The 27,862-nt window shown below is 39.7% G+C and overlaps 1 protein-coding gene across 2 annotated transcripts in view; it reads left to right on the top strand.

The window, feature by feature from the left end:
* SNX13 (sorting nexin 13) overlaps positions 1-27,862 on the top strand; it is an 882,412-nt gene that overhangs the window by 245,612 nt on the left and 608,938 nt on the right. For both annotated transcript variants that reach the window (XM_053714126.1, XM_053714125.1), the window contains exon 5: positions 2,493-2,614. In XM_053714126.1, coding sequence (XP_053570101.1) covers positions 2,493-2,614 — 122 coding nt within the window. The remainder of the gene's footprint in view (positions 1-2,492; positions 2,615-27,862) is intronic.

Below are 27,862 nucleotides of genomic sequence, written 5' to 3'. Positions count from 1 at the left end.
TTGTACTTACTTTAGCTAGGTAGCTATTAAATAGTTAATAACTATTTAATAACTATTGTACCTAGTTAAAATAAATACAAAGTTGCCTGTAAAATAAAAATAAACCCTAAGCTAGATACAATGTAACTATTAGTTATAATGTAGCTAGCTTAGGGTTTATTTTATAGGTATTTAGTTTTAAATAGGAATAATTTAGTTAATTAAAGTTATTTTATTTAGATTTATTTAAATTATATTTAAGTTAGGGGTTGTTAGGGTTAGACTTAGGGTTAGGGGTTAATAACTTTATTATAGTGGTGGCGACGTTGGGGGGCAGCAGATTAGGGGTTAATAAGTGTAGTTAGGTGACGGCGACATTGGGGGCGGCAGCTTAGGGGTTAATAAATATAATGTAGGTGTCGGCGATGTTGGGGGCAGCAGATTAGGGGTTCATAAGTATAATGTAGGTGGCGGCGGTGTCTGGAGCAGCAGATTAGGGGATGTCGGGGATGGCAGATTAGGGGTTAATAAGTGTAAGGTTAGAGGTGTTTAGACTCGGGGTTCATGTTAGGGTGTAAGGTTGTAGACATAAATGTTATTTCCCCATAGGAATCAATTGGGCTGCGTTAGGAGCTGAACGCTGCTTTTTTGTAGGTGTTAGGTTTTTTTCAGCCGAATCTGCCCCATTGATTGCTATGGGGAAATCGTGCATGAGCACGTTTAGCCAGCTCACCGCTACCGTAAGCAGCGCTGGTATTGAGGTGAGATGTGGAGCTAAATTTTGCTCTCCGCTCACTTTTCTGCGGCTAACGCCGGGTTTCTAAAAACCAATAATAATATCAGCGTTGTTTGTAGGTGAAACTGCTCGTTAGCACCGCAAGCCTTACCGACAAAAACTCGTAATCTAGCCGTTAGATAGTAAAATTATTATAAAACTTACTTTTCTCCTGTCTGTTTTACCAATTGTTCTGAGACTTGACCACCTCCCACGCCTAGAGGAGGATGGGCCCACTGTGAGTGACAAATTTTATCTTCCAATACAAGATTAGACTTTTTGCATTTTTCCCCCCCATTGTGTGCATGTGAGTGTGCACGTGACACCCCGGAGTGTGCACGTGACCCCCCCCCTTGCACGTTCACATGGCCCCTCGCATGTGCACGTGACCTCCCCCTCAGGCATGCACCATTGTCTTTATAAATTACAAGCAGGCACAGCATGAAAGGGAGCAGCTCTGCTGAAGAGCATTTAGAGCAGGAGCTTTTCCCTTTCATGTCAGTTGGATTGGTGCCACATTATAGTGTTTCTCTGTCTAATATATTTTAGTGCGTCCACATAATTGCAGCATAAATATTTATTTTGCTCCCCTTGCATGAACATTTTCACTATAAAAAAAAAATATATATATATATATATTTTTAATTATATTGTTCCCATTTTATAGTAATTCTGTGTAATTTTGCACTTCCAATTACTTATTTTATAATTATCATCCCTAGTTTTAAATTATAAGCTACCCATGCTACATATCTATTTATAAATCTATATTTTATATTGTCTTCCATTGATCCTCTGCAGGCAATATGGGTATTTAAATAATGGAGTTTATATTTTTTTTATACCTACTTGCTTTTATAATTAGCAATATAATTTTACTTTATAGGCTAACCCTGCTACTTCTCTTTTTAACATTTATATTTCATAAAGTATTTCACTGATACTCTGCAGGCAATTTGGATTTTGAAATACGAGAAATTTTACTTATCGTACCTACAAAAACACTCTAGCCTCTTTTTAAGGCTAACCCTTCTGCTCTTCTGCTTCTGTGGACAGTTCACATCCTTTTATGTGCACTGCTCCACCAAAGAAGTGTGATGCCGATGTGCCGGTGACGTCACAAGTGACGTCACCACTTCCGATTGCGGCTGCGCAGTGAATGAAAAATGCATATACGTATATATGCATTTTTCATTTGAATATCACACACACACGTGATATAGGAGGACAGGGAAAGCGGCCAAAAATGTAAAAGACTCGTTTTAGGAGAAAAACAGAAAGAAAAATGCTAAGGTACAGTTAGAAATATTTAATATTGCATAAGGAATATTTTATTATTGTACCTTGCAGTGTTGACTGGTCCTTTAAAATAGTGTACACTTCATTTTCTAACTTGTAACTTAAAATGTATTAAACTAATTCAGATAAGAACATTTTTTATTATTTGTTTATATGCAAGGGGAGGTTGGTACAAGCGATTTATATTGCTCTTCCCTATATTCAAATACTTTTTTTTTTCTTCAAATTTTATCTGTAATAAAGAAAAACAAATGTTTAATTGTTATTGTTATACTTTGGAAATATTTTAATGTTTTTTGTTTTTTTTAAGCAGAGCCATTGATACTCTCACAGCAGAAATAGTGTACTATGAATACTAATCTTTAAGGCATTTTATTTAACTAACTTTTGTCATTTTTAAATGGTGAAATCATTATGCACTGTATACATGTTATTTTAGGTAATGCAGTTTTCCCTGAGGGATTATGTCCAATATTGGTATTACACGCTAAGTGAGGATGAATCGTTCCTCCTTGAAATCAGGCAAACCATTCAAAATGCACTTGTTCAGTTTTCCACTCGGTGAGTACCTTATGTGTTGAGCTAGAATTATTCTATAAAAGCGGCCTATTTCTTCAAGAAAAACAGATTTTTAAATGTGGACATAACAAAATAGCTTTTTGCTTGAATCTGCAAGTCTTTTTAGTATCATCACTTCTCGGTAATACTTATTCAACAACATGACTTTTATTCCTGTGATTGATGAATTTTCACAAACAGCAGTAGCCCATCACCCTTACAAGAAGTGCACACCGCAGGCATCTACCAACACAGACTAAACATAAAACAAACAACAAAAACACACACAAAAGTAGCAGTACATAAAAATGTATCAAAATGTTATTATCCAAAAAGCCATACAGAAAAACAACAATTTTGGGAGTGTTATCCCATAGTCATGTTGCATATAAATTAAATTACCCTTTTGTTAGTAACCTAGATTTTTTATTCCCTTTCTTTTTCTTTCTTTTTTTCTTTCTTTTCTTTCTTTTTAAATCTTAAGAGGATTTTTTTTCCATTTAATTTAAAAAAACTGAGCTATTGCATTTAGAACTAATTCATGCTTAGAAATAGTGTACAGTGATTGCAAATTTGTAACAACAGAGTATCTTCTACCATTACAGGTATGGAATTAACTGTTACTATATTTGTACTGGTCGATGGAGACATGACTATACAAATTTGATAAGGAAAATGTAGATTTATTAAGCAAATGAATATTCATTTCTTTCATCAGATGGTGAATGTTCCCTAGACTACATCTGTGGGAAATTGCCCTCCTGACCACTATGAGGAGGCAAAAGACACCCCAATATAGCCGATCTTAAAATCCCTCCCACTACCCAAAATCCTCAGGCATTTCTTTTGCCTCCTTGATGGAATGAAGTGAATGCTGAATAATAATTGAGAGGGATACTCTAATGTGTTGGGATCTACTTTTCAAATGACCAGCTTAACAAGATCTACCCACTAAAAATGGGCTGGCTCCTAAGCTTACATTCCTGCTTTTTCAAATAAAGATACCAAGAGAATGAAGAAAAATTTATAATAGGAGTAAATTAGAAAGTTGTTTAAAATTGTATGTTCTATATCTGAATCATGGGGGAGAAAAAAGTTTGTTTCATATCCCTTTAAGGTTGCATGATTTAGCAACACATGGATGTACAAAAGCATAAAGATACAACAGATTAATCCTGACGACCAAAGTAGCACTGACATTAATTCGGGTTAACAGGAGCCACCCCTTGTGCCATGTTACCAAACACTGCATTCAAATTACAGCCACTGACCTCCTTTACTTTGCGCCACGGGCTTGGCCTGATATGACCCAGTGAGGCTTACACAAAGAAATTTCAATAGCATGCCATGCAGACCATTTCTTACCGGGTCAACACGTTCCATTTCCCAGATGTCAATCAGACTTGTTCCTTTAGCAAAGCACAGCAGCTTCCACCTTTACTTTTTCTTTTTTTTTTATCTATTGATGCTTACCCTCCTAACTATACTATACCGCTATATCCTTTGGTACTCACTCAACCATGCTTTTGATAATCCAATTGTGTTCTCATTCAAAAATCATCTACATTGATTAGTTGAAATGAATGTCCCTCAAGATCCAATCCTGTAGCACTTTTCTTGTCTGACCATCAAACTGTTTAACCCCTTAACGACCGAGGACGTGCAGGGTACATCCTCTAAAAAATGTCAGTTAACGACCAAGGACGTACCCTTCACGTCCTCAGTCTGGAAAGCAGCTGGAAGCGATCCTGCTCGCTTCCAGCTGCTTTCCGGTTATTGCAGTGATGCCTCGACATCGAGGCATCCTGCAATAACACTTTCTGGCCATCCGATGCAGAGAGAGCCACTCTGTGGCCCTCTCTGCACCGGACATCGATGGCCGGTATCGTTGGTGGGTGGGAGCCGACTTGGGAGGTGGGTGGGCGGCCATCGGTGAGCTCTGTAAGGTGGAGGGGGGCGGGATCGGGGGCGGAGCTTTCGGGGGCGCGCACAGGCGCGGGGGGTGGCGGGCGGGCGCGTGCACGGAGCGGGTGGGAACCGCTACACTACAGAAAAAAAGTTAGGAGTAAAGTGTAATAAAAAATTAAATAAACATTTTTTTTTAAAAGCATCTAAGCGATCTGGAAGGGGTGGGGGGTTGGTATTGGGGGAAGCTACACTACAGAAAAGGGACATTTTTTTTATAAAAAAACATATTTTCACTAAAATGGGTACTGGCAGACAGCTGCCAGTACCCAAGATGGCGCACATTAAGTCAGAGGGGGAGGGTTAGAGAGCTGTTGGTTGGGGGCTAAGGGGGATCCTACACAGAAGCATATGTATATATGCTAAAAAAAAATGCACAAAAAAGCCCAAATTTTCCTTTTATTTTAGTACTGGCAGAGTTTCTGCCAGTACTTAAGATGGCGGGGACATTTGTGGGGTAGGGGAGGGAAGAGAGATGTTTGGGAGGGATCAGGGGGTCTGATGTTTCAGGTGGGAGGCTGATCTCTACACTAAAGCTAAAATTAACCCTGCAAGCTCCCTACAAGCTAACTAATTAACCCCTTCACTGCTAGCCATAATACACGTGTGATGCACAGCGCCATTTAGCAGCATTCTAATTACCAAAAAGCAACGCCAAAGTCATATATGTCTGCTATTTCTGAACAAAGGGGATCCCAGAGAAGCATTTACAACCATTTGTGCCATAATTGCACAAGCTGTTTGTAAATGATTTCAGTGAGAAACCTAAAATTGTGAAAAATGTAATGTTTCTTTCATGTAATTAGCAAGAGTCCATGAGCTAGTGACGTATGGGATATACATTCCTACCAGGAGGGGCAAAGTTTCCCAAACCTCAAAATGCCTATAAATACACCCCTCACCACACCCACAATTCAGTTTTACAAACTTTGCCTCCGATGGAGGTGGTGAAGTAAGTTTGTGCTAGATTCTACGTTGATATGCGCTCCGCAGCAAGTTGGAGCCCGGTTTTCCTCTCAGCGTGCAGTGAATGTCAGAGGGATGTGAGGAGAGTATTGCCTATTTGAATGCAGTGATCTCCTTCTACGGGGTCTATTTCATAGGTTCTCTGTTATCGGTCGTAGAGATTCATCTCTTACCTCCCTTTTCAGATCGACGATATACTCTTATATATACCATTACCTCTGCTGATTCTCGTTTCAGTACTGGTTTGGCTTTCTACAAACATGTAGATGAGTGTCCTGGGGTAAGTAAATCTTATTTTCTGTGACACTCTAAGCTATGGTTGGGCACTTTGTTTATAAAGTTCTAAATATATGTATTCAAACATTTATTTGCCTTGACTCAGAATGTTCAACTTTCCTTATTTTCAGACAGTCAGTTTCATATTTGGGATAATGCATTTGAATTAATCATTTTTTTCTTACCTTCAAAAATTTGACTCTTCCCTGTGGGCTGTTAGGCTCGCGGGGGCTGAAAATGCTTCATTTTATTGCGTCATTCTTGGCGCGGACTTTTTTGGCGCAAAAAATTCGTTTCAGTTTCCGGCGTCATACGTGTCGCCGGAAGTTGCGTCATTTTTTGACGTTATTTAGGCGCCAAATAATGTGGGCGTCTTATTGGCGCGAAAAATATGGGCGTCGCTTTTGTCTCCACATTATTTAAGTCTCATTTTTCATTGCTTCTGGTTGCTAGAAGCTTGTTCTTTGGCATTTTTTCCCATTCCTGAAACTGCCATTTAAGGAATTTGATCAATTTTGCTTTATATATATGTTGTTTTTTCTCTTACATATTGCAAGATGTCTCACGTTGCATCTGAGTCAGAAGATACTACAGGAAAATCGCTGTCTAGTGCTGGATCTACCAAAGCTAAGTGTATCTGCTGTAAACTTTTGGTAGCTATTCCTCCAGCTGTTGTTTGTATTGATTGTCATGACAAACTTGTTAAAGCAGATAATATTTCCTTTAGTAAAGTACCATTGCCTGTTGCAGTTCCTTCAACATCTAAGGTGCAGAATGTTCCTGATAATATAAGAGATTTTGTTTCTGAATCCATAAAGAAGGCTATGTCTGTTATTTCTCCTTCTAGTAAACGTAAAAAATCTTTTAAAACTTCTCTCCCTACAGATGAATTTTGAAATGAACATCATCATTCTGATTCTGATGACTCTTCTGGTTCAGAGTATTCTGTCTCAGAGGTTGATGCTGATAAATCTTCATATTTATTTAAAATGGAATTTATTCGTTCTTTACTTAAAGAAGTACTAATTGCTTTAGAAATAGAGGATTCTGGTCCTCTTGATACTAATTCTAAACGTTTGGATAAGGTATTTAAAGCTCCTGTGGTTATTCCAGAAGTTTTTCCTGTTCCTAATGCTATTTCTGCAGTAATTTCCAAAGAATGGGATAAATTGGGTAATTCATTTACTCCTTCTAAACGTTTTAAGCGATTATATCCTGTGCCGTCTGACAGATTAGAATTTTGGGACAAAATCCCTAAAGTTGATGGGGCTATTTCTACCCTTGCTAAACGTACTACTATTCCTACGTCAGATGGTACTTCGTTTAAGGATCCTTTAGATAGGAAAATTGAATCCTTTCTAAGAAAAGCTTATCTGTGTTCAGGTAATCTTCTTAGACCTGCTATATCTTAGGCTGATGTTGCTGCAGCTTCAACTTTCTGGTTGGAAACTTTAGCGCAACAAGTAACACATCATGATTCTCATGATATTATTATTCTTCTACAGCATGCTAATAATTTTATCTGTGATGCCATTTTTGATATCAGAGTTGATGTCAGGTTTATGTCTCTAGCTATTTTAGCTAGAAGAGCTTTATGGCTTAAAACTTGGAATGCTGATATGGCTTCTAAATCAACTTTACTTTCCATTTCTTTCCAGGGTAACAAATTATTTGGTTCTCATTTGGATTCCATTATTTCAACTGTTACTGGTGGGAAAGGAACTTTTTTACCACAGGATAAAAAATCTAAAGGTAAAAGCAGGGCTAATAATCGTTTTCGTTCCTTTCGTTTCAACAAAGAACAAAAGCCTGATCCTTCATCCTCAGGAGCAGTTTCAGTTTGGAAACCATCTCCAGTCTGGAATAAATCCAAGCCAGCTAGAAAGGCAAAGCCTGCTTCTAAGTCCACATGAAGGTGCGGCCCTCATTCCAGCTCAGCTGGTAGGGGGCAGGTTACGTTTTTTCAAGGAAATTTGGATCAATTCTGTTCACAATCTTTGGATTCAGAGCATTGTTTCAGAAGGGTACAGAATTGGTTTCAAGATGAGACCTCCTGCAAAGAGATTTTTTCTTTCCCGTGTCCCAGTAAATCCAGTAAAAGCTCAAGCATTTCTGAAATGTATTTCAGATCTAGAGTTGACTGGAGTAATTATGCCAGTTCCAGTTCCGGAACAGGGGATGGGGTTTTATTCAAATCTCTTCATTGTACCAAAGAAGGAGAATTCCTTCAGACCAGTTCTGGATCTAAAAATATTGAATCGTTATGTAAGAATACCAACGTTCAAGATGGTAACTGTAAGGACTATCTTGCCTTTTGTTCAGCAAGGGAATTATATGTCCACAATAGATTTACAGGATGCATATCTGCATATTCCGATTCATCCAGATCATTATCAGTTCCTGAGATTCTCTTTTCTGGACAAGCATTACCAGTTTGTGGCTCTGCCGTTTGGCCTAGCTACAGCTCCAAGAATTTTTACAAAGGTTCTCGGTGCCCTTCTGTCTGTAATCAGAGAACAGGGTATTGTGGTATTTCCTTATTTGGACGATATCTTGGTACTTGCTCAGTCTTTACATTTAGCAGAATCTCATACAAATCGACTTGTGTTGTTTCTTCAAGATCATGGTTGGAGGATCAATTTACCAAAAAGTTATTTGATTCCTCAGACAAGGGTAACCTTTCTGGGTTTCCAGATGGATTCAGTGTCCATGGGGCCCATTTATCAAAGGGCTTGCGGACCTGATCCGACACTGCGGATCAGGTCCGCAAGACCTCGCTAAATGCGGAGAGCAATACGCTCTCCACATTTAACATTGCACCAGCAGCTCACAAGAGCTGCTGGTGCAACGCCGCCCCCTGCTGACTCGCGGCCAATCGGCCGCCAGCAGGGAGCTGTCAATCAACCCGATCGTATTCGATCGGGTTGATTTCCGGCGGTTCCTGTCCGCCTGCTCAGAGCAGGCGGACAGGGTTATGAAGCAGCGGTCTTTAGACCGCTGCTTCATAACTTGTGTTTCTGGCGAGTCTGAAGACTCGCCAGAAACACGGCCCTTCAAGCTCCATACGGAGCTTGATAAATGGGCCTGCATGACTCTGTCTTTAACAGACAAGAGACGTCTAAAATTGATTGCAGCTTGTCGAAACCTTCAGTCACAATCATTCCCTTCGGTAGCCTTATGCATGGAAATTCTAGGTCTTATGACTGCTGCATCGGACGCGATCCCCTTTGCTCGTTTTCACATGCGACCTCTTCAGCTCTGTATGCTGAAGCAATGGTGCAAGGATTACACGAAGATATCTCAATTAATATCTTTAAATCCGATTGTTCGACACTCTCTAACATGGTGGACAGATCACCATCGTTTAATTCAGGGGGCTTCTTTTGTGCTTCCGACCTGGACTGTAATTTCAACAGATGCAAGTCTCACAGGTTGGGGAGCTGTGTGGGGATCTCTGACGGCACAAGGAGTTTGGGAATCTCAGGAGGTGAGATTACCGATCAATATTTTGGAACTCCGTGCAATTTTCAGAGCTCTTCAGTTTTGGCCTCTTCTGAAGAGAGAATCGTTCATTTGTTTTCAAACAGACAATGTCACAACTGTGGCATACATCAATCATCAAGGAGGGACTCATAGTCCTCTGGCTATGAAAGAAGTATCTCGAATTTTGGTTTGGGCGGAATCCAGCTCCTGTCTAATCTCTGCGGTTCATATCCCAGGTATAGACAATTGGGAAGCGGATTATCTCAGTCGCCAAACGTTGCATCCGGGCGAATGGTCTCTTCACCCAGAGGTATTTCTTCAGATTGTTCAAATGTGGGAACTTCCAGAAATAGATCTGATGGCGTCCCATCTAAACAAGAAACTTCCCAGGTATCTGTCCAGATCCCGGGATCCTCAGGCGGAGGCAGTGGATGCATTATCACTTCCTTGGAAGTATCATCCTGCCTATATCTTTCCGCCTCTAGTTCTTCTTCCAAGAGTAATCTCCAAGATTCTGAAGGAATGCTCGTTTGTTCTGCTGGTAGCTCCGGCATGGCCTCACAGGTTTTGGTATGCGGATGGCCTCTTGCCAACCGTGGACTCTTCCGTTAAGACCAGACCTTCTGTCACAAGGTCCTTTTTTCCATCAGGATCTGAAATCCTTAAATTTAAAGGTATGGAGATTGAACGCTTGATTCTTGGTCAAAGAGGTTTCTCTGACTCTGTGATTAATACTATGTTACAGGCGCGTAAATCTGTATCTAGAGAGATATATTATAGAGTCTGGAAGACTTATATTTCTTGGTGTCTTTCTCATCATTTTTCTTGGCATTCTTTTAGAATACCGAGAATTTTACAGTTTCTTCAGGATGGTTTAGATAAGGGTTTGTCCGCAAGTTGTTTGAAAGGACAAATCTCTGCTCTTTCTGTTCTTTTTCACAGAAAGATTGCTATTTTTCCTGATATTCATTGTTTTGTACAAGCTTTGGTTCGTATAAAACCTGTTATTAAGTCAATTTCTCCTCCTTGGAGTTTGAATTTGGTTCTTGGAGCTCTTCAAGCTCCTCCGTTTGTACCTATGCATTCATTGGACATTAAATTACTTTCTTGGAAAGTTTTGTTCCTTTTGGCAATCTCTTCTGCCAGAATAGTTTCTGAATTATCTGCTCTTTCTTGTGAGTCTCCTTTTCTGATTTTTCATCAGGATAAGGCGGTGTTGCGAACTTCTTTTGAATTTTTACCTAAAGTTGTGAATTCCAACAACATTAGTAGAGAAATTGTGGTTCCTTCATTATGTCCTAATCCTAAGAATTCTATGGAGAAATTGTTGCATTCTTTGGATGTTGTTAGAGCTTTGAAATATTATGTTGAAGCTACGAAATCTTTCCGTAAGACTTCTAGTTTATTTGTTATCTTTTCCGGTTCTAGAAAAGGCCAGAAAGCTTCTGCCATTTCTTTGGCATCTTGGTTGAAATCTTTAATTCATCTTGCCTATGTTGAGTCGGGTAAAACTCCGCCTCAGAGGATTACAGCTCATTCTACTAGGTCAGTTTCTACTTCCTGGGCGTTTAGGAATGAAGCTTTGGTTGACCAGATTTGCAAAGCAGCAACTTGGTCCTCTTTGCATACTTTTACTAAATTCTACCATTTTGATGTATTTTCTTCTTCTGAAGCAGTTTTTGGTAGAAAAGTACTTCAGGCAGCGGTTTCAGTTTGAATCTTCTGCTTATGTTTTTCGTTAAACTTTATTTTTGGGTGTGGATTATTTTCAGCAGGAATTGGCTGTCTTTATTTTATCCCTCCCTCTCTAGTGACTCTTGTGTGGAAAGATCCACATCTTGGGTAGTCATTATCCCATACGTCACTAGCTCATGGACTCTTGCTAATTACATGAAAGAAAACATAATTTATGTAAGAACTTACCTGATAAATTCATTTCTTTCATATTAGCAAGAGTCCATGAGGCCCGCCCTTTTTTTGTGGTGGTTATGATTTTTGTATAAAGCACAATTGTTCCAATTCCTTATTTTATATGCTTTCGCACTTTTTTATCACCCCACTTCTTGGCTATTCGTTAAACTGAATTGTGGGTGTGGTGAGGGGTGTATTTATAGGCATTTTGAGGTTTGGGAAACTTTGCCCCTCCTGGTAGGAATGTATATCCCATACGTCACTAGCTCATGGACTCTTGCTAATATGAAAGAAATGAATTTATCAGGTAAGTTCTAACATAAATTATGTTTTTTTTTAATTTGATCGCATTTGGCGGTGAAATGGTGGCATGAAATATACCAAAATGGGCCTAGATCAATACTTGGGGTTGTCTACTACACTACACTAAAGCTAAAAATACTCCAAAAAGCTCCTTACATGCTCCCTAATTAACCCCTTCACTGCTGGGCATAATACACGTGTGGTGCGCAGTGGCATTTAGCGGCCTTCTAATTACCAAAAAGAAATGCCAAAGCCATATATGTCTGCTATTTCTGAACAAAGGGGATCCCAGAGAAGAATTTACAACCATTTATGCCATAATTGCACAAGCAGTTTGTAAATAATTTCAGTGAGAAACTGAAAGTTTGTGAAAAAATTTGTGAAAAAGTGAACGATTTTTTGTATTTGATCGCATTTGGCGGTGAAATGGTGGCATGAAATATACCAAAATGGGCCTAGATCAATACTTTGGGATGTCTTCTAAAAAAAAAAATATATATATGTCAATGGATATTCAGGGATTCCTGAAAGATATCAGTGTCCCAATGTAATTAGCGCTAATTTTGAAAAAAAAAATGGTTTGAAAATAGCAAAGTGCTACTTGTATTTATGGCCCTATAAGTTACAAAAAAAGCAAAGAAGATGTAAACATTGGGTATTTCTAAACTCAGGACAAAATTTAGAAACTATTTAGCATGGGTGTTTTTTGGTGGTTGTAGATATGTAACAGATTTTGGGGTTCAAAGTTAGAAAAAGTGTGTTTTTTTCCATTTTTCCTCATATTTTATAATTTGTTTTATAGTAAATGATAAGATATGATGAAAATAATGGTATTTTTAGAAAGTCCATTTAATGGCGAGAAAAACGGTATATAATATGTGTGGGTACAGTAAATGAGTAAGAGGAAAATTTCAGCTAAACACAAACACTGCAGAAATGTAAAAATAGCCTTGGTCCCAAACGGACAGAAAATGGAAAAGTGCTCTGGTCACTAAGGGGTTAATGACCTGCCCCTTCAAGTGAATGTAAACTCAACAGTGTCGCTTATCACCATATTATCACTCGGAACAATTTAGGGCAACCTTAATTCATAATTTTTTTTTGTGTGTACTTGCTTATCCCAAATATACAGTATACCTTTTTATCTCATTTTCGGAGCCGCGATTCCTCCGCCCGCCATTTTGTCCCTCTATTTGGAAATGATTGACAATAGCGATTGACAATCCGCTTCCCCCCTGGGGCGTTCAACCCCTTTTTTGCAACTTCATGCGCTTATTATGTGCATGCATTAGCATCTAATACTCCGCTTCAGAAGCGATGCACGTCCATGAGACGCGCAGGCTCTATGAGACCAACATTCAATTTCCTTATCAGAAGAACAGTTGCAAGTAAGTTTGAGGAGGTCGGATGTTAACGCATGCGCAGCCTAAGTTAATCCTATTTTCACGCTTGCGCACATTAAGTTTTCGTATTTTAAATGCATGCGCAGATTAAGTTCGAAGGTTTTTCACGCATGCGCAAAGTAAGGACCACACGGGTGGGTGCTTCAGAGATACTTATAGAGCGGGTAGGACCGCTCTGTACGTCACACTCTGCAAAACAAGGAAGTGTCTGATGGGAGGAGTTGTGGCTAAAAACGGAGCAACGTTAGTATATCAAATATATTATACATTTTTTTTTATTTTTAAAGTTGACGGTTTGAATCACGATGTGTAATAGAAGTATTAGGAGCCTTGAGTAGTTGGAAAATCTACATTCACGTTCCAAAACTGCGGTAGATAAAGCTGTTTTCCTGGCAACCATACTCTACTCACACTCCAGTGTTGAGATCATTTTGATTACATCCGCCACAATCTACCAGCAACACCTTAACTAACTAACTAATCTGAGAGCCATTTCCTCCTCACAGTGCCTTGTTGGACAGAGAGGTAGACAAAGAGTTGTCAATTAGACAATGGGAAATGTCATTGACCTAAATGTGTAAGATATAAAAGTAAGGATGTAGCTCTAGAAAGCCTGAACTTTTAAAGGGACACTCAAGTCAAAATTAAACTTCATGATTCAGATACAGCATGCAATTTTAAACAACTTTCCAATTTACTTCCATTAACAAAATGTGCATAGTCTTTTTATATTTACACTTTTTCAGTCACCAACTCCTACTGAGCATGTGCAAGAATTCACAGCATATACGTATATGCATTTATGATTGGCTGATGGCTGTCACATGGTACAGGGGGAGTGGAAATAGACATAACTTTTCAATTTATTTAACAAAAATGTACTATTAATTTGAAGTTCAGACTAAGTGCTATTGCATTGTAATCTTATCATGCCTTTGTTGATTTTACAAATCTACAGTGTTGACTGATCCTTTAAATATTTATGTGTCTAGTATGAGCACATATCTTATAGCATATTAAATAACATCCTGTTTTTCTTCACAATAAAAATAAAAATGCATATCTATTAAAATACATTTATTTCATAAACACTAATCAAAATAGGGACATTTCCCTTTAACAAATAAATAACCATTTGAGGTACCTCTTAATAAATGATGGAGGTTTGTTGATGTTAATTTTTGTATCACACCAAATCAGTTTCAGTATGTAAACTTTATCCCGAACAAAGAGTCCTCCTCTACTATTCACAAAGTGCTCTTTTTAAAAACAAATTTTACCTTTTTCTCAGCCGGCAGTTCTTCAGTCATTTGACTGTTCCCTACAACGTCATTCTTGGTGTTACCAGAACTTCCCTTAATGGTCGGGAATAAATTTGTAGTTTTCTAAATACCACCTCCTGCCCACTTACAGGCTTCACAGGGTGGGTGTGTGAGAAGTGTGGCTCTTCTATTGGCTTTCTATTGTAGAGACACACAGAGTGATTGTAGGAAGCAGTCATGTGACCCAAGAATTCCATACTGGAACAGATTTGGTGTTATACAATAGTCAGTTTAAGGAATATATTCACTCTGCTATTAATTGTTAGCTGTTAAACACAGATGCATTCAAGGATTGGAAGGTGATCCTTCTCTTGCCTATATCTCATCAAAGACTTCCCTTAGGAGCAGAGGATGTGTCCTTAAAGGGATGCAGTCATTTTCTTCCTTCAATGTGTTCCCAATGCTCCATTTTGCCTGTGGAATGTATTCAATTCTTTGCAAACAGCTCTTTTGCCTTTTATTTGTTTGAAATAGCTACTTTTGGCTGTTATTCTCACCTATACTGAAAATATGAGTAACAAACGTGGGGAATATGAGGAAAATAGAGAAAACAGCCTTTTAAAATACAAAAATAAACATGAACAATTTCTTATAAATTTAAAACTCTACGTTAGTACTCCTACATAATATTGTAAGCGTTTTTTTTTTATCTTTTGTTATCTTATTAGTTGATCATATGAATAGCGCTTGTATTTACATCATACTTACTGTATATTCAACCCTGTCTTATGTTTCTAATGATGATATTCATGGAATGTTTTAATGCTATATCTGTATGCCACATCTTACCTCAAAAAAAAAACAAAAAAAAAACTCTACGTTAGGTTAAGCAAGTCCTCTGGAACATGTATAAGGAGAAACAAATGTCATAGTACAGTGTCCCCTTAATTTTAGCCTTTAACCTTCTTATGCTTTGTTACAGGAAGCTTTAATTTCTTTAGAAATAGAGGATTTTTTTGCTACAGTTAAAGGGACACTGAACCCCAATTTTTTCGTGATTCAGAGAGAGCATGAAATTTTAAACAACTTTCTAATTTACTCCTATTATCACATGTTCTTCTTTCTCTTGGTATCTTTATTTGAAATGCAAGAATGTAAGTTTAGATGCCGGCCCATTTTTGGTGAACAACCTGGGTTGTCCTTGCTGATTGGTGGATAAATTAATCCACCAATAAAAAGTGCTGTCCAGAGGTCTGAACCAAAGAAAAGCTTTGATGCCTTCTTTTTCAAATTAAGATAGCAAGAGAACGAAGAAAAATTGATAATAAGAGTAAATTAGAAAGTTGCTTTAAATTGCATGCTCTATCTAAATCATGAAAGAAAAAAATTGGGTTCAGTGTCCCTTTAAGCAACTCGTTAAAAATATTGGTAACTTTTATGGCAACCCCTAAACAGCCTTCTTATTTTCTTAGGCCTAATTTCTAAGGAATGGCAGAAGCCAAGTTTTTCTTTTGTTCCCCCTGATTAGTTTAAAACTATGTTCCGACTTCCTTCTGCTAATACAGCTCCTACAAGTTTAATCTATATGAATAAGGGTACTGCACTCTCAGACTGGAATGGGTACACATCCTATAACCCTGCAACATGCTCAGCCCTGGGTGTTAATGGCACTCTCAGGAAGCTGTACTGTCCCCAGAGTCCCAGACAAGTCTGGGTGCAAGGCCCATATGAAAAATTAGAAAACAAATTAACCCAACACACCAAAGTCTAGCACTCACTTGCAAGTACTCGGCTAAGATTAAAAGCGAAAATGGAAGAGTTAGTTACCACTTCTGGCCAAATGGGATAAGCCCAGGTACCACGTCAAGGTCTCTCCCAAACCTGCGTCCCGAATACAGCCAAACAATGCAAACTCTCAATCAAACAAACTGGGAACAAGTTAAGGGTACACAGTTGAAAGTAAAAACCTGATGCTATCAAAAATCTGAAATTCAATATAGCTATACCTGTATATATTCATATAGATCTATAGTTAAACAATTTTATAGAAAAAGAGTGAAGTATAGACATGAGTAAAAAAATAATAATTCTTTCTCATGTCACAACTTCTAACATCTTAATAAGCAGAGTATATACACACACTAACTCACGAGAAAAAAGTCTGTTCTGCAAGGAACTGTAGTAAGAGAGCCTGATTGCAATTGTGCTCAGCCCCCACACAGCAGGTGAACATGAAAGAAATAGAACTGTTACTAATAACCATAACTTACTTAGTGCAGTACTCCCATTGACCTCTTTCCTTGGTTCACTACTCTTTATAATAAATTAAGCTGCGGGCTGTATGGCTGAATTTCGCCTCAAGTATGGCTGACAGCACCGCACTTGGGAGGAGAGTTGACTGCAAAAGTGCCCTAGACGCACGCTGCAGATTTTTCAGCACAGTGGTGCTAGGTCTATACCACTTTCAAAAGCTACAATCTAGGGACAAAAAAAAGCAGTGCTCAGCACATTTAAAAAAGAAAAATAATTCCTGCGTAAAAACTGCCGTGGCTTCCTCTATTTTTGAGTCTTTCCTGGTTTTCATAAAGTATCTCCAGTGGTAAATCTATACCTGAAAGCTAGTCCACAAACAGTCACAGTCCCTCCTCTCTGTCTTATGGAAGCAGTTAGAGACAGAGCGCACAGAGATCAACTTTTATTACAAATTTAAATACTCGAGCACAGTAAACCGTTACAGCCTGTGTGCAAGTAATGACATTTGAAATAAAAGTTGATCTCTGCGCAGTCTCTAACTGCTTCCATAAGAGAGAGGGGAGAAACTGAGCTGTAACTGTTTGTGGACTAGCTGTCAGGTATAGATTTACCACCGGAGATCTGAAACCAGGAAATACTTCAAGGAAGCCCCAGCAGTTTTTGCGCAGGAAATTTTTTTCTTTTTTAAATGTGCTGAACACTGCTTTTTTGTCACCAGATTGTAGCTTTTGAAAGTGGTATAGTCCTAGCACCACTGTGCTGAAAAATCTGCAGCGTGTGTCTAGGGCACTTTTGCAGTCAATTCCCCTCCCAAGTGCAGTGCTGTTAGCCCTACTTGAGGCGGAATTCAGCCATACAGCCAGCAACTTAATTTATTAGATTGCTAAGCAGATCCACTGATCCGGCACAACCACTGGCCCCCAAAAATCGATTGCTCTGTTTCAGACTGCGCTAATGTCCCCATGCTGTTAGCGCTACTGGCAAACAACTGTTAAAAAATGTTTTGTAAAACAAAAAAATCACACACAAAGTATAAGTAAATATCTTACAAATGATAATGAGCTCCTACAAATGACCGTTGTGCTAGCTTTTATTAGACTTTAGAAAACAAAACACACGAATGTGTTCTAATGCTTCCCTTGCAGAAGAAACACATTATTGGTAGCTCCATTAGTCTACACTTTGCAGAGAATAGTAGAGCAGCAAGCTGCATATCAAACAAACACATAGAAAGCTTTATGCTGTGGGATTTAGCTTCTGTCTAACCGCTGCCTGTCTAAAGCTTAGATTCCCCTGCTTCAGTCTAGCAGTGCGGCAGGGGAGTCTATTGGCCACTACAGAAGGGTAACTGGGTGAGGAGGACAGTTACCTGCAGCTGCTGCTTCTTGTTACAGTGCCTTACTCTTAGAACATAAGGGATTCAGCACTGAATTTCCCATACTTACCGATCTGCCCTGTGTTGTCCTTGCCCATGTGGAGGAGGTGTCAAGAACCTGCCTATCCTTTGCAGGTTACTAAGTGATAGCAGGAATCTGCAGTCTCTTCTTCCTCACTTAACAATCACGCTCACTTTTGTTCTTTGCCTTTTAAATATGAATTACGTCCTCTGGTGTAATCCCACCCCCCATGCAGTATCAGCCAATGGGAGTTGGACTTTTTTTTTTTTATCGACGTCTATGTTTAAACGTCCTTATAGAAATAAAAGGTCTGAAGTAATTTACATATCAAGGGACACACTGCACGTGTGTAAAAGTTATATCAGGCAGGGCACATTGCAAAAATGTCTCACCTTTAGTTATCAATGCTGTATTAGCCTCTTATTTTTTTTTATTATATTAAAATGGCAAGTTTTTTTTAACCCCCCCAAAAAATATATATTACCCAACTATGCCACCAACTTTGCAATGTATTTTTTTTTTATATATATATAAACTTTTTATTTTTTTTAATAAACTTTTTTTTTATTCTCTCCCCCCCAAAAAAAATGGGGCATTGCCCCAATGCAAGACCCGCCACTGTATACACACACACCTTTTTTTTGGGGGGTACTCACTTCTGCCAACAAAATACATAATACATAAAGTTACTGAGCAGAATATATTAATCAAAATCCATGAGTACTGGCACCTTTTCTTTCACAAAAAAGCACTCTGTGTGTATGTATATGTATGTATATGTGTGTGTGTGTATAGCTATAGCTATTTATTGATACTTAGAACAAAAAAAACTAAATGTATGCTTACCTGATAAATGTATTTCTTTCTTGACACGATGAGTCCACGGATCATCTAATTACTATTGGGAATATCACTCCTGCACAGCAGGAGGCGGCAAAGAGCAACACAGCAAAGCTGTTAAATATCACCTCCCTTCCCTCCCACCCCAGTCATTCGACCAAAGTAAAGGAGAGAAAGGAAGCAACAAGGTGCAGAGGTGTCTGAAGTTTATAACATACCAATAACCTGTCTTAAGAACAGGGCGGGCCGTGGACTCATCGTGTCAAGAAAGAAAGAAATTTATCAGGTAAGCATAAATGTTGTTTCTTTCATGTAATTAGCAAGAGTCCATGAGCTAGTGACGTATGGGATATACATTCCTACCAGGAGGGGCAAAGTTTCCCAAACCTCAAAATGCCTATAAATACACCCCTCACCACACCCACAATTCAGTTTTACAAACTTTGCCTCCTATGGAGGTGGTGAAGTAAGTTTGTGCTAGATTCTACGTTGATAGGCGCTCCGCAGCAAGTTGGAGCCCGGTTTTCCTCTCAGCGTGCAGTGAATGTCAGAGGGATGTGAGGAGAGTATTGCCTATTTGAATGCAGTGATCTCCTTCTACGGGGTCTATTTCATAGGTTCTCTGTTATCGGTCGTAGAGATTCATCTCTTACCTCCCTTTTCAGATCGACGATATACTCTTATTTATATACCATTACCTCTACTCATTCTCGTTTCAGTACTGGTTTGGCTTTCTACAAACATGTAGATGAGTGTCCTGGGGTAAGTAAATCTTATTTTCTGTGACACTCTAAGCTATGGTTGGGCACTTTGTTTATAAAGTTCTAAATATATGTATTCAAACATTTATTTGCCTTGACTCAGAATGTTCAACATTCCTTATTTTCAGACAGTCAGTTTCATATTTGGGATAATGCATTTGAATTAATCATTTTTTCTTACCTTCAAAAATTTGACTCTTTTTTCCCTGTGGGCTGTTAGGCTCGCGGGGGCTGAAAATGCTTCATTTTATTGCGTCATTCTTGGCGCGGACTTTTTTGGCGCGAAAAAAATTTTCCGTTTCCGGCGTCATACGTGTCGCCGGAAGTTGCGTCATTTTTTGACGTTATTTTGCGCCAAAAATGTCGGCGTTCCGGAAGTGGCGTCATTTTTGGCGCCAAAAGCATTTAGGCGCCAAATAATGTGGGCGTCTTATTTGGCGCTAAAAAAATATGGGCGTCGCTTTTGTCTCCACATTATTTAAGTCTCATTTTTCATTGCTTCTGGTTGCTAGAAGCTTGTTCTTTGGTATTTTTTTCCCATTCCTGAAACTGTCATTTAAGGAATTTGATCAATTTTGCATTATATGTTGTTTTTTCTCTTACATATTGCAAGATGTCTCACGTTGCATCTGAGTCAGAAGATACTTCAGGAAAATCGCTGTCTAGTGCTGGACCTACCAAAGCTAAGTGTATCTGCTGTAAACTTTTGGTAGCTATTCCTCCGGCTGTTGTTTGTATTAATTGTCATGACAAACTTGTTAATGCAGATAATATTTCCTTTAGTAAAGTACCATTGCCTGTTGCAGTTCCATCAACATCTAAGGTGCAGAATGTTCCTGATAACATAAGAGATTTTGTTTCTGAATCCATCAAGAAGGCTATGTCTGTTATTTCTCCTTCTAGTAAACATAAAAAATCTTTTAAAACTTCTCTCCCTACAGATGAATTTTTAAATGAACATCATCATTCTGATTCTGATGATTCTTCTGGTTCAGAGGATTCTGTCTCAGAGATTGATGCTGATAAATCTTCATATTTATTTAAAATGGAATTTATTCGTTCTTTACTTAAAGAAGTACTAATTGCTTTAGAAATAGAGGATTCTGGTCCTCTTGATACTAATTCTAAACGTTTAGATAAGGTATTTAAATCTCCTGTGGTTATTCCAGAAGTTTTTCCTGTTCCTAATGCTATTTCTGCAGTAATTTCCAAAGAATGGGATAAATTGGGTAATTCATTTACTCCTCCTAAACGTTTTAAGCGATTATATCCTGTGCCGTCTGACAGATTAGAATTTTGGGACAAAATCCCTAGAGTTGATGGGGCTATTTCTACCCTTGCTAAACGTACTACTATTCCTACGTCAGATGGTACTTCCTTTAAGGATCCTTTAGATAGGAAAATTTAATCCTTTCTAAGAAAAGCTTATCTGTGTTCAGGTAATCTTCTTAGACCTGCTATGTCATTGGCTGATGTTGCTGCAGCTTCAACTTTTTGGTTGGAAACTTTAGCGCAACAAGTAACAGATCATGATTCTCATAATATTATTATTCTTCTTCAGCATGCTAATAATTTTATCTGTGATGCCATTTTTGATATTATTAGAGTTGATGTCAGGTTTATGTCTCTAGCTATTTTAGCTAGAAGAGCTTTATGGCTTAAGACTTGGAATGCTGATATGGCTTCTAAATCAACTCTACTTTCCATTTCTTTCCAGGGTAACAAATTATTTGGTTCTCAGTTGGATTCTATTATCTCAACTGTTACTGGTGGGAAAGGAACTTTTTTACCACAGGATAAAAAATCTAAGGGTAAAAACAGGGCTAATAATCGTTTTCGTTCCTTTCGTTTCAACAAAGAACAAAAGCCTGATCCTTCATCCTCAGGAGCAGTTTCAGTTTGGAAACCATCTCCAGTCTGGAATAAATCCAAGCCTGCTAGAAAGGCAAAGCCTGCTTCTAAGTCCACATGAAGGTGCGGCCCTCATTCCAGCTCAGCTGGTAGGGGGCAGGTTACGTTTTTTCAAAGAAATTTGGTTCAATTCTGTTCACAATCTTTGGATTCAGAATATTGTTTCAGAAGGGTACAGAATTGGTTTCAAGATGAGACCTCCTGCAAAGAGATTTTTTCTTTCCCGTGTCCCAGTAAATCCAGTGAAAGCTCAAGCATTTCTGAATTGTGTTTCAGATCTAGAGTTGGCTGGAGTAATTATGCCAGTTCCAGTTCCGGAACAGGGGATGGGGTTTTATTCAAATCTCTTCATTGTACCAAAGAAGGAGAATTCCTTCAGACCAGTTCTGGATCTAAAAATATTGAATCGTTATGTAAGGATACCTACGTTCAAAATGGTAACTGTAAGGACTATCTTGCCTTTTGTTCAGCAAGGGCATTATATGTCCACGATAGATTTACAGGATGCATATCTGCATATTCCGATTCATCCAGATCATTATCAGTTCCTGAGATTCTCTTTTCTGGACAAGCATTACCAGTTTGTGGCTCTGCCGTTTGGCCTAGCTACAGCTCCAAGAATTTTTACAAAGGTTCTCGGTGCCCTTCTGTCTGTAATCAGAGAACAGGGTATTGTGGTATTTCCTTATTTGGACGATATCTTGGTACTTGCTCAGTCTTTACATTTAGCAGAATCTCATACGAATCGACTTGTGTTGTTTCTTCAAGATCATGGTTGGAGGATCAATTTACCAAAAAGTTCATTGATTCCTCAGACAAGGGTGACCTTTCTGGGTTTCCAGATGGATTCAGTGTCCATGACTCTGTCTTTAACAGACAAGAGACGTCTAAAATTGATTTCAGCTTGTCGAAACCTTCAGTCACAATCATTCCCTTCGGTAGCCTTATGCATGGAAATTCTAGGTCTTATGACTGCTGCATCGGACGCGATCCCCTTTGCTCGTTTTCACATGCGACCTCTACAGCCCTGTATGCTGAATCAATGGTGCAAGGATTACACAAAGATATCTCAAATAATATCTTTAAAACCGATTGTACGACACTCTCTAACGTGGTGGACAGATCACCATCGTTTAATTCAGGGGGCTTCTTTTGTGCTTCCGACCTGGACTGTAATTTCAACAGATGCAAGTCTCACGGGTTGGGGAGCTGTGAGGGGATCTCTGACGGCACAAGGAGTTTGGGAATCTCAGGAGGTGAGATTACCGATCAATATTTTGGAACTCTCTCTTCAGAAGAGGCCGAGCTCTTCAGTCTTGGCCTCTTCTGAAGAGAGAATCGTTCATTTGTTTTCAGACAGACAATGTCACAACTGTGGCATACATCAATCATCAAGGAGGGACTCACAGTCCTCTGGCTATGAAAGAAGTATCTCGAATTCTGGTTTGGGCGGAATCCAGCTCCTGTCTAATCTCTGCGGTTCATATCCCAGGTATAGACAATCGGGAAGCGGATTATCTCAGTCGCCAAACGTTGCATCCGGGCGAATGGTCTCTTCACCCAGAGGTATTTCTTCAGATTGTTCAAACGTGGGATCTTCCAGAAATAGATCTGATGGCGTCTCATCTAAACAAGAAACTTCCCAGGTATCTGTCCAGATCCCGGGATCCTCAGGCGGAGGCAGTGGATGCATTATCACTTCCTTGGAAGTATCATCCTGCCTATATCTTTCCGCCTCTAGTTCTTCTTCCAAGAGTAATCTCCAAGATTCTGAAGGAATGCTAGTTTGTTCTGCTGGTAGCTCCGGCATGGCCTCACAGGTTTTGGTATGCGGATCTGGTCCGGATGGCCTCTTGCCAACCGTGGACTCTTCCGTAAAGACCAGACCTTCTGTCGCAAGGTCCTTTTTCCATCAGGATCTGAAATCCTTAAATTTAAAGGTATGGAGATTGAACGCTTGATTCTTGGTCAAAGAGGTTTCTCTGACTCTGTGATTAATACTATGTTACAGGCGCGTAAATCTGTATCTAGAGAGATATAGAGTCTGGAAGACTTATATTTCTTGGTGTCTTTCTCATCATTTGTCTTGGCATTCTTTTAGAATACCGAGAATTTTACAGTTTCTTCAGGATGGTTTAGATAAGGGTTTGTCCGCAAGTTCCTTGAAAGGTCAAATCTCTGCTCTTTCTGTTCTTTTTCACAGAAAGATTGCTATTCTTCCTGATATTCATTGTTTTGTACAAGCTTTGGTTCGTATAAAACCTGTCATTAAGTCAATTTCTCCTCCTTGGAGTTTGAATTTGGTTCTGGGGGCTCTTCAAGCTCCTCCGTTTGAACCTATGCATTCATTGGACATTAAATTACTTTCTTGGAAAGTTTTGTTCCTTTTGGCAATCTCTTCTGCCAGAAGAGTTTCTGAATTATCTGCTCTTTCTTGTGAGTCTCCTTTTCTGATTTTTCATCAGGATAAGGCGGTGTTGCGAACTTCTTTTGAATTTTTACCTAAAGTTGTGAATTCCAACAACATTAGTAGAGAAATTGTGGTTCCTTCATTATGTCCTAATCCTAAGAATTCTAAGGAGAAATCGTTGCATTCTTTGGATGTTGTTAGAGCTTTGAAATATTATGTTGAAGCTACTAAGTCTTTCCGTAAGACTTCTAGTCTATTTGTTATCTTTTCCGGTTCTAGAAAAGGCCAGAAAGCTTCTGCCATTTCTTTGGCATCTTGGTTGAAATCTTTAATTCATCTTGCCTATGTTGAGTCGGGTAAAACTCGGCCTCAAAGGATTACAGCTCATTCTACTAGGTCAGTTTCTACTTCCTGGGCGTTTAGGAATGAAGCTTCGATTGATCAGATTTGCAAAGCAGCAACTTGGTCCTCTTTGCATACTTTTACTAAATTCTACCATTTTGATGTATTTTCTTCTTCTGAAGCAGTTTTTGGTAGAAAAGTACTTCAGGCAGCGGTTTCAGTTTGAATCTTCTGCTTATGTTTTTCATTAAACTTTATTTTGGGTGTGGATTATTTTCAGCAGGAATTGGCTGTCTTTATTTTATCCCTCCCTCTCTAGTGACTCTTGTGTGGAAAGATCCACATCTTGGGTAATCATTATCCCATACGTCACTAGCTCATGGACTCTTGCTAATTACATGAAAGAATACATAATTTATGTAAGAACTTACCTGATAAATTCATTTCTTTCATATTAGCAAGAGTCCATGAGGCCCGCCCTTTTTTTGTGGTGGTTATGATTTTTGTATAAAGCACAATTATTCCAATTCCTTATTTTATATGCTTTTGCACTTTTTTATCACCCCACTTCTTGGCTATTCGTTAAACTGAATTGTGGGTGTGGTGAGGGGTGTATTTATAGGCATTTTGAGGTTTGGGAAACTTTGCCCCTCCTGGTAGGAATGTATATCCCATACGTCACTAGCTCATGGACTCTTGCTAATATGAAAGAAATGAATTTATCAGGTAAGTTCTTACATAAATTATGTTTTGAGTACACAGATGTTAGGGGAGGGACAAGACAGGGAACCTAAACAGAAGGCACCACTGCTTGAAGAACCTTTCGCCCAAAAGCGGCCTCAGCCGAGGCAAAAGTTTCAAATTTATAGAATTTTGAAAATGTGTGAAGAGAGGACCAAGTTGCAGCCTTGCAAATCTGTTCCACAGAAGCTTCATTTTTGAATGCCCAGGAAGAGGAAACAGCCCTCGTAGAATGAGCCGTAACTCTCTCAGGAGACTGCTGTCCAGCAGTTTCATAGGCAAAGCAAATAATACTCTTCAGCCACAAAGAAAGAGAAGTTGCCGTAGCTTTCTGTCCCTTACGTTTCCCAGAGAATACCACAAAAAATCCTTAGTCGCCTGTAAATAGAATTTTAGTGCACGTACCACGTCCAGATTGTGCAAAAGCCGTTCAAGGAACAACAATCTCCTGATTAATGTTCCGATCTGAAGCTACTTTTGGGAGAAACCCTAATTTGGTACGTAAAACCACCTTATCCGAATGAAAAATAAGGTAAGGAGACTCATACTGTAATGCCGATAGCTCTGACACTCTACGAGCAGATGAAATGGAAACAAGAAACAAAACTTAACAAGATAACAACTTAATATCTAAGGAATGCATAGGCTCAAACGGAGCCCCTTGAAGAACCTTAAGAACTAAATTAAGACTCCAGGGAGGAGTAACTGGTTTGAACACAGGCCTGATCCTGACTAAGGCCTGACAAAACGCTGGGACGTCTGCCAGACACTTATGTAACAAAATAGACAAGGCAGATATTTGACCCTTTAGGAAACTTGCAGATAAACCCTTCTCCAAACCTTCTTGGAGAAAAGACAGAATTCTAGGAATCCGAACTCTACTCCAAGAGAAGCCCTTGGATTCACACCACAGTTTTACGAGCCTGAATCATGGTCTCAATGACCGATTCCGAAAATCCAAGCTTGGATAAAATGAAGCGTTCAATCTCCACGCAGTCAGCTTCAGAAAAATTAGATTTGGATGAAGGAAGTAGAAGGTCCTTCCGCAATGGAAGTCTCCAAGGTGGAAGAGATGACATGTCCACCAGGTCTGAATACCAAATCCTGCAAGGCCACGCCGGTGCAGTGAGGATCACCGATGCCCTTTCCTGCTTGATTCGAGCAATGACCCGAGGTAGAAGAGCAAACGGAGGAAATAGGTATGTGAGACTGAAATTCCAAGGTACTGCTAGAGCATCTATCAGTACAGCCTGAGGGTCCCTTGACCTCTACCTGTACCTCGGGAGCTTGGCATTCTGCCGAGATGCCATGAGATCCAATTTTGTCTGACCCCATTTGAGAATCAGGCTGGAAAACACTTCCAGATGGAGCTCCCACTCCCCCGGGTGAAAGGTCTTCCTGCTCAGGAAGTCCGCCTCCCAGTTGTCCACTCCTGGAATGTGGATCACCGACAGACAGCAGTTGTGGGTCTCTGCCCACTGAATGATCTTGGCTACCTCTGTCATGGCCAAGGAACACAGAGTTCCTCCCTGATGGTTGATGTAAGACACTGAGGTTATATTGTCAGACTGGAACCTGATGAACCGGGCCGAAGCTAACTGAGGCCAGGCCAGGAGAGCATTGAAGATTGCTCTCAGTTCCAGAATGTTTATGGGTAGAACAGACTCCGACCGAGTCGATGTTCCCTGAGCCTTTAGAGAGCCCCAGACTGCTCCCCATCCCAGAAGGCTGGCATCTGTTGTCACAACCACCCAAGAGGGTCTGCGAAAGCAGGTTTCCTAGGAGAGATGATCCAGAGACAACCACCAAAGTAGAGAATCCCTCGTCTCCTGCTCCAGTTGTAATCGCTGAGACAGATCTGCATAATCTCCATTCCACTGCCTGAGCATGCTTAACTGCAGAGGTCTGAGGTGGAAACGGGCAAACGGGATGATGTCCATTGCCGCTACCATCAGCCCGATTACCTCCATGCACTGAGCCACTGATGGCTGAGGAGAGGATTGAAGTGCTAGGCAAGAATCGAAAATCTTTGATTTCCTGACTTCTGTCAGAAAAATCTTCATTGACGAGGAATCTATTATGGTTCCCAAGACAATTACTCTTGTATTTGGAATCAAGGAACTCTTTTCCAAATTCACCTTCCATCCGCGAGACCGCAGGAAAGATAACATTTCCGTGTGAGATCTTGCTTGTTGAAAGGAAGGCGCCTGAACTAGAATGTCGTCCAGATAAGGTGCCACTTCAATGCCCTGCAATCGGAGCACCGCTAGCAGGGATCCCAGAACCATTGAGAAAATTTTGGGAGCTGTGGCAAGACTGAATGGAAGAGCCACGAGCTGGAAATGTTTGTCTAGAAATGCAAACCTTAGATACTTGTTTTGGTCCCTGTGTTTGAGAACATGCAGGTACGTGTCCTTTAAATCTGCCATTGTCATAAATTGACCCTCTTGGACCAAAGGAAGAAAGGAATGAATAGTTTCCATCTTGAAGGACGGTACTCTGAGGAATTTGTTTAGATTTTTGAGATCTAAAATCGGTCTGAATGTTCCCTCCTTTTTGGGAACCACGAACAGATTGGAATAGAACCCCTGACCCCGTTCCTGCATTGGAACAGGAACTATCACCCCCAGGTTGGAGAGGTCCCGAACACAGTGTAAGAACGCCTCTCTTTTTGTCTGGTCTACAGATAATCTTGAAAGCAGAAACCTGCCCCTGGGAGGAAGGGCTTTGAACTCTAGTTTGTATCCCTGGGACACAATGTCCACTGCCCAGGGATCCTGAACATCTCGAACCCAAGCCTGAGTGAAGAATGAAAGTCTGCCCCCCACAAGATCTGGTCCCGGATCGGGGGCAGACCCTTCATGCTGCTTTTGTTTCAATAGCAGGCTTTTTAGATTGTTTTCCCTTGTTCCAAGACTGATTGGGTCTCCAGGAAGGCTTGGACTGCTCCTGCTTGGAGGAGGAAGTGGATGGATTTCCCTTGAAATTTCGAAAGGAAAAAAAATTACTCTGACATCCCTTTTGTTT

The sequence above is a fragment of the Bombina bombina genome, chromosome 5 (genome assembly GCF_027579735.1).
Source record: "Bombina bombina isolate aBomBom1 chromosome 5, aBomBom1.pri, whole genome shotgun sequence".
In the NCBI taxonomy this organism is placed as follows: domain Eukaryota; kingdom Metazoa; phylum Chordata; class Amphibia; order Anura; family Bombinatoridae; genus Bombina; species Bombina bombina.
This window is presented reverse-complemented; position numbering and strand designations above follow the sequence as displayed.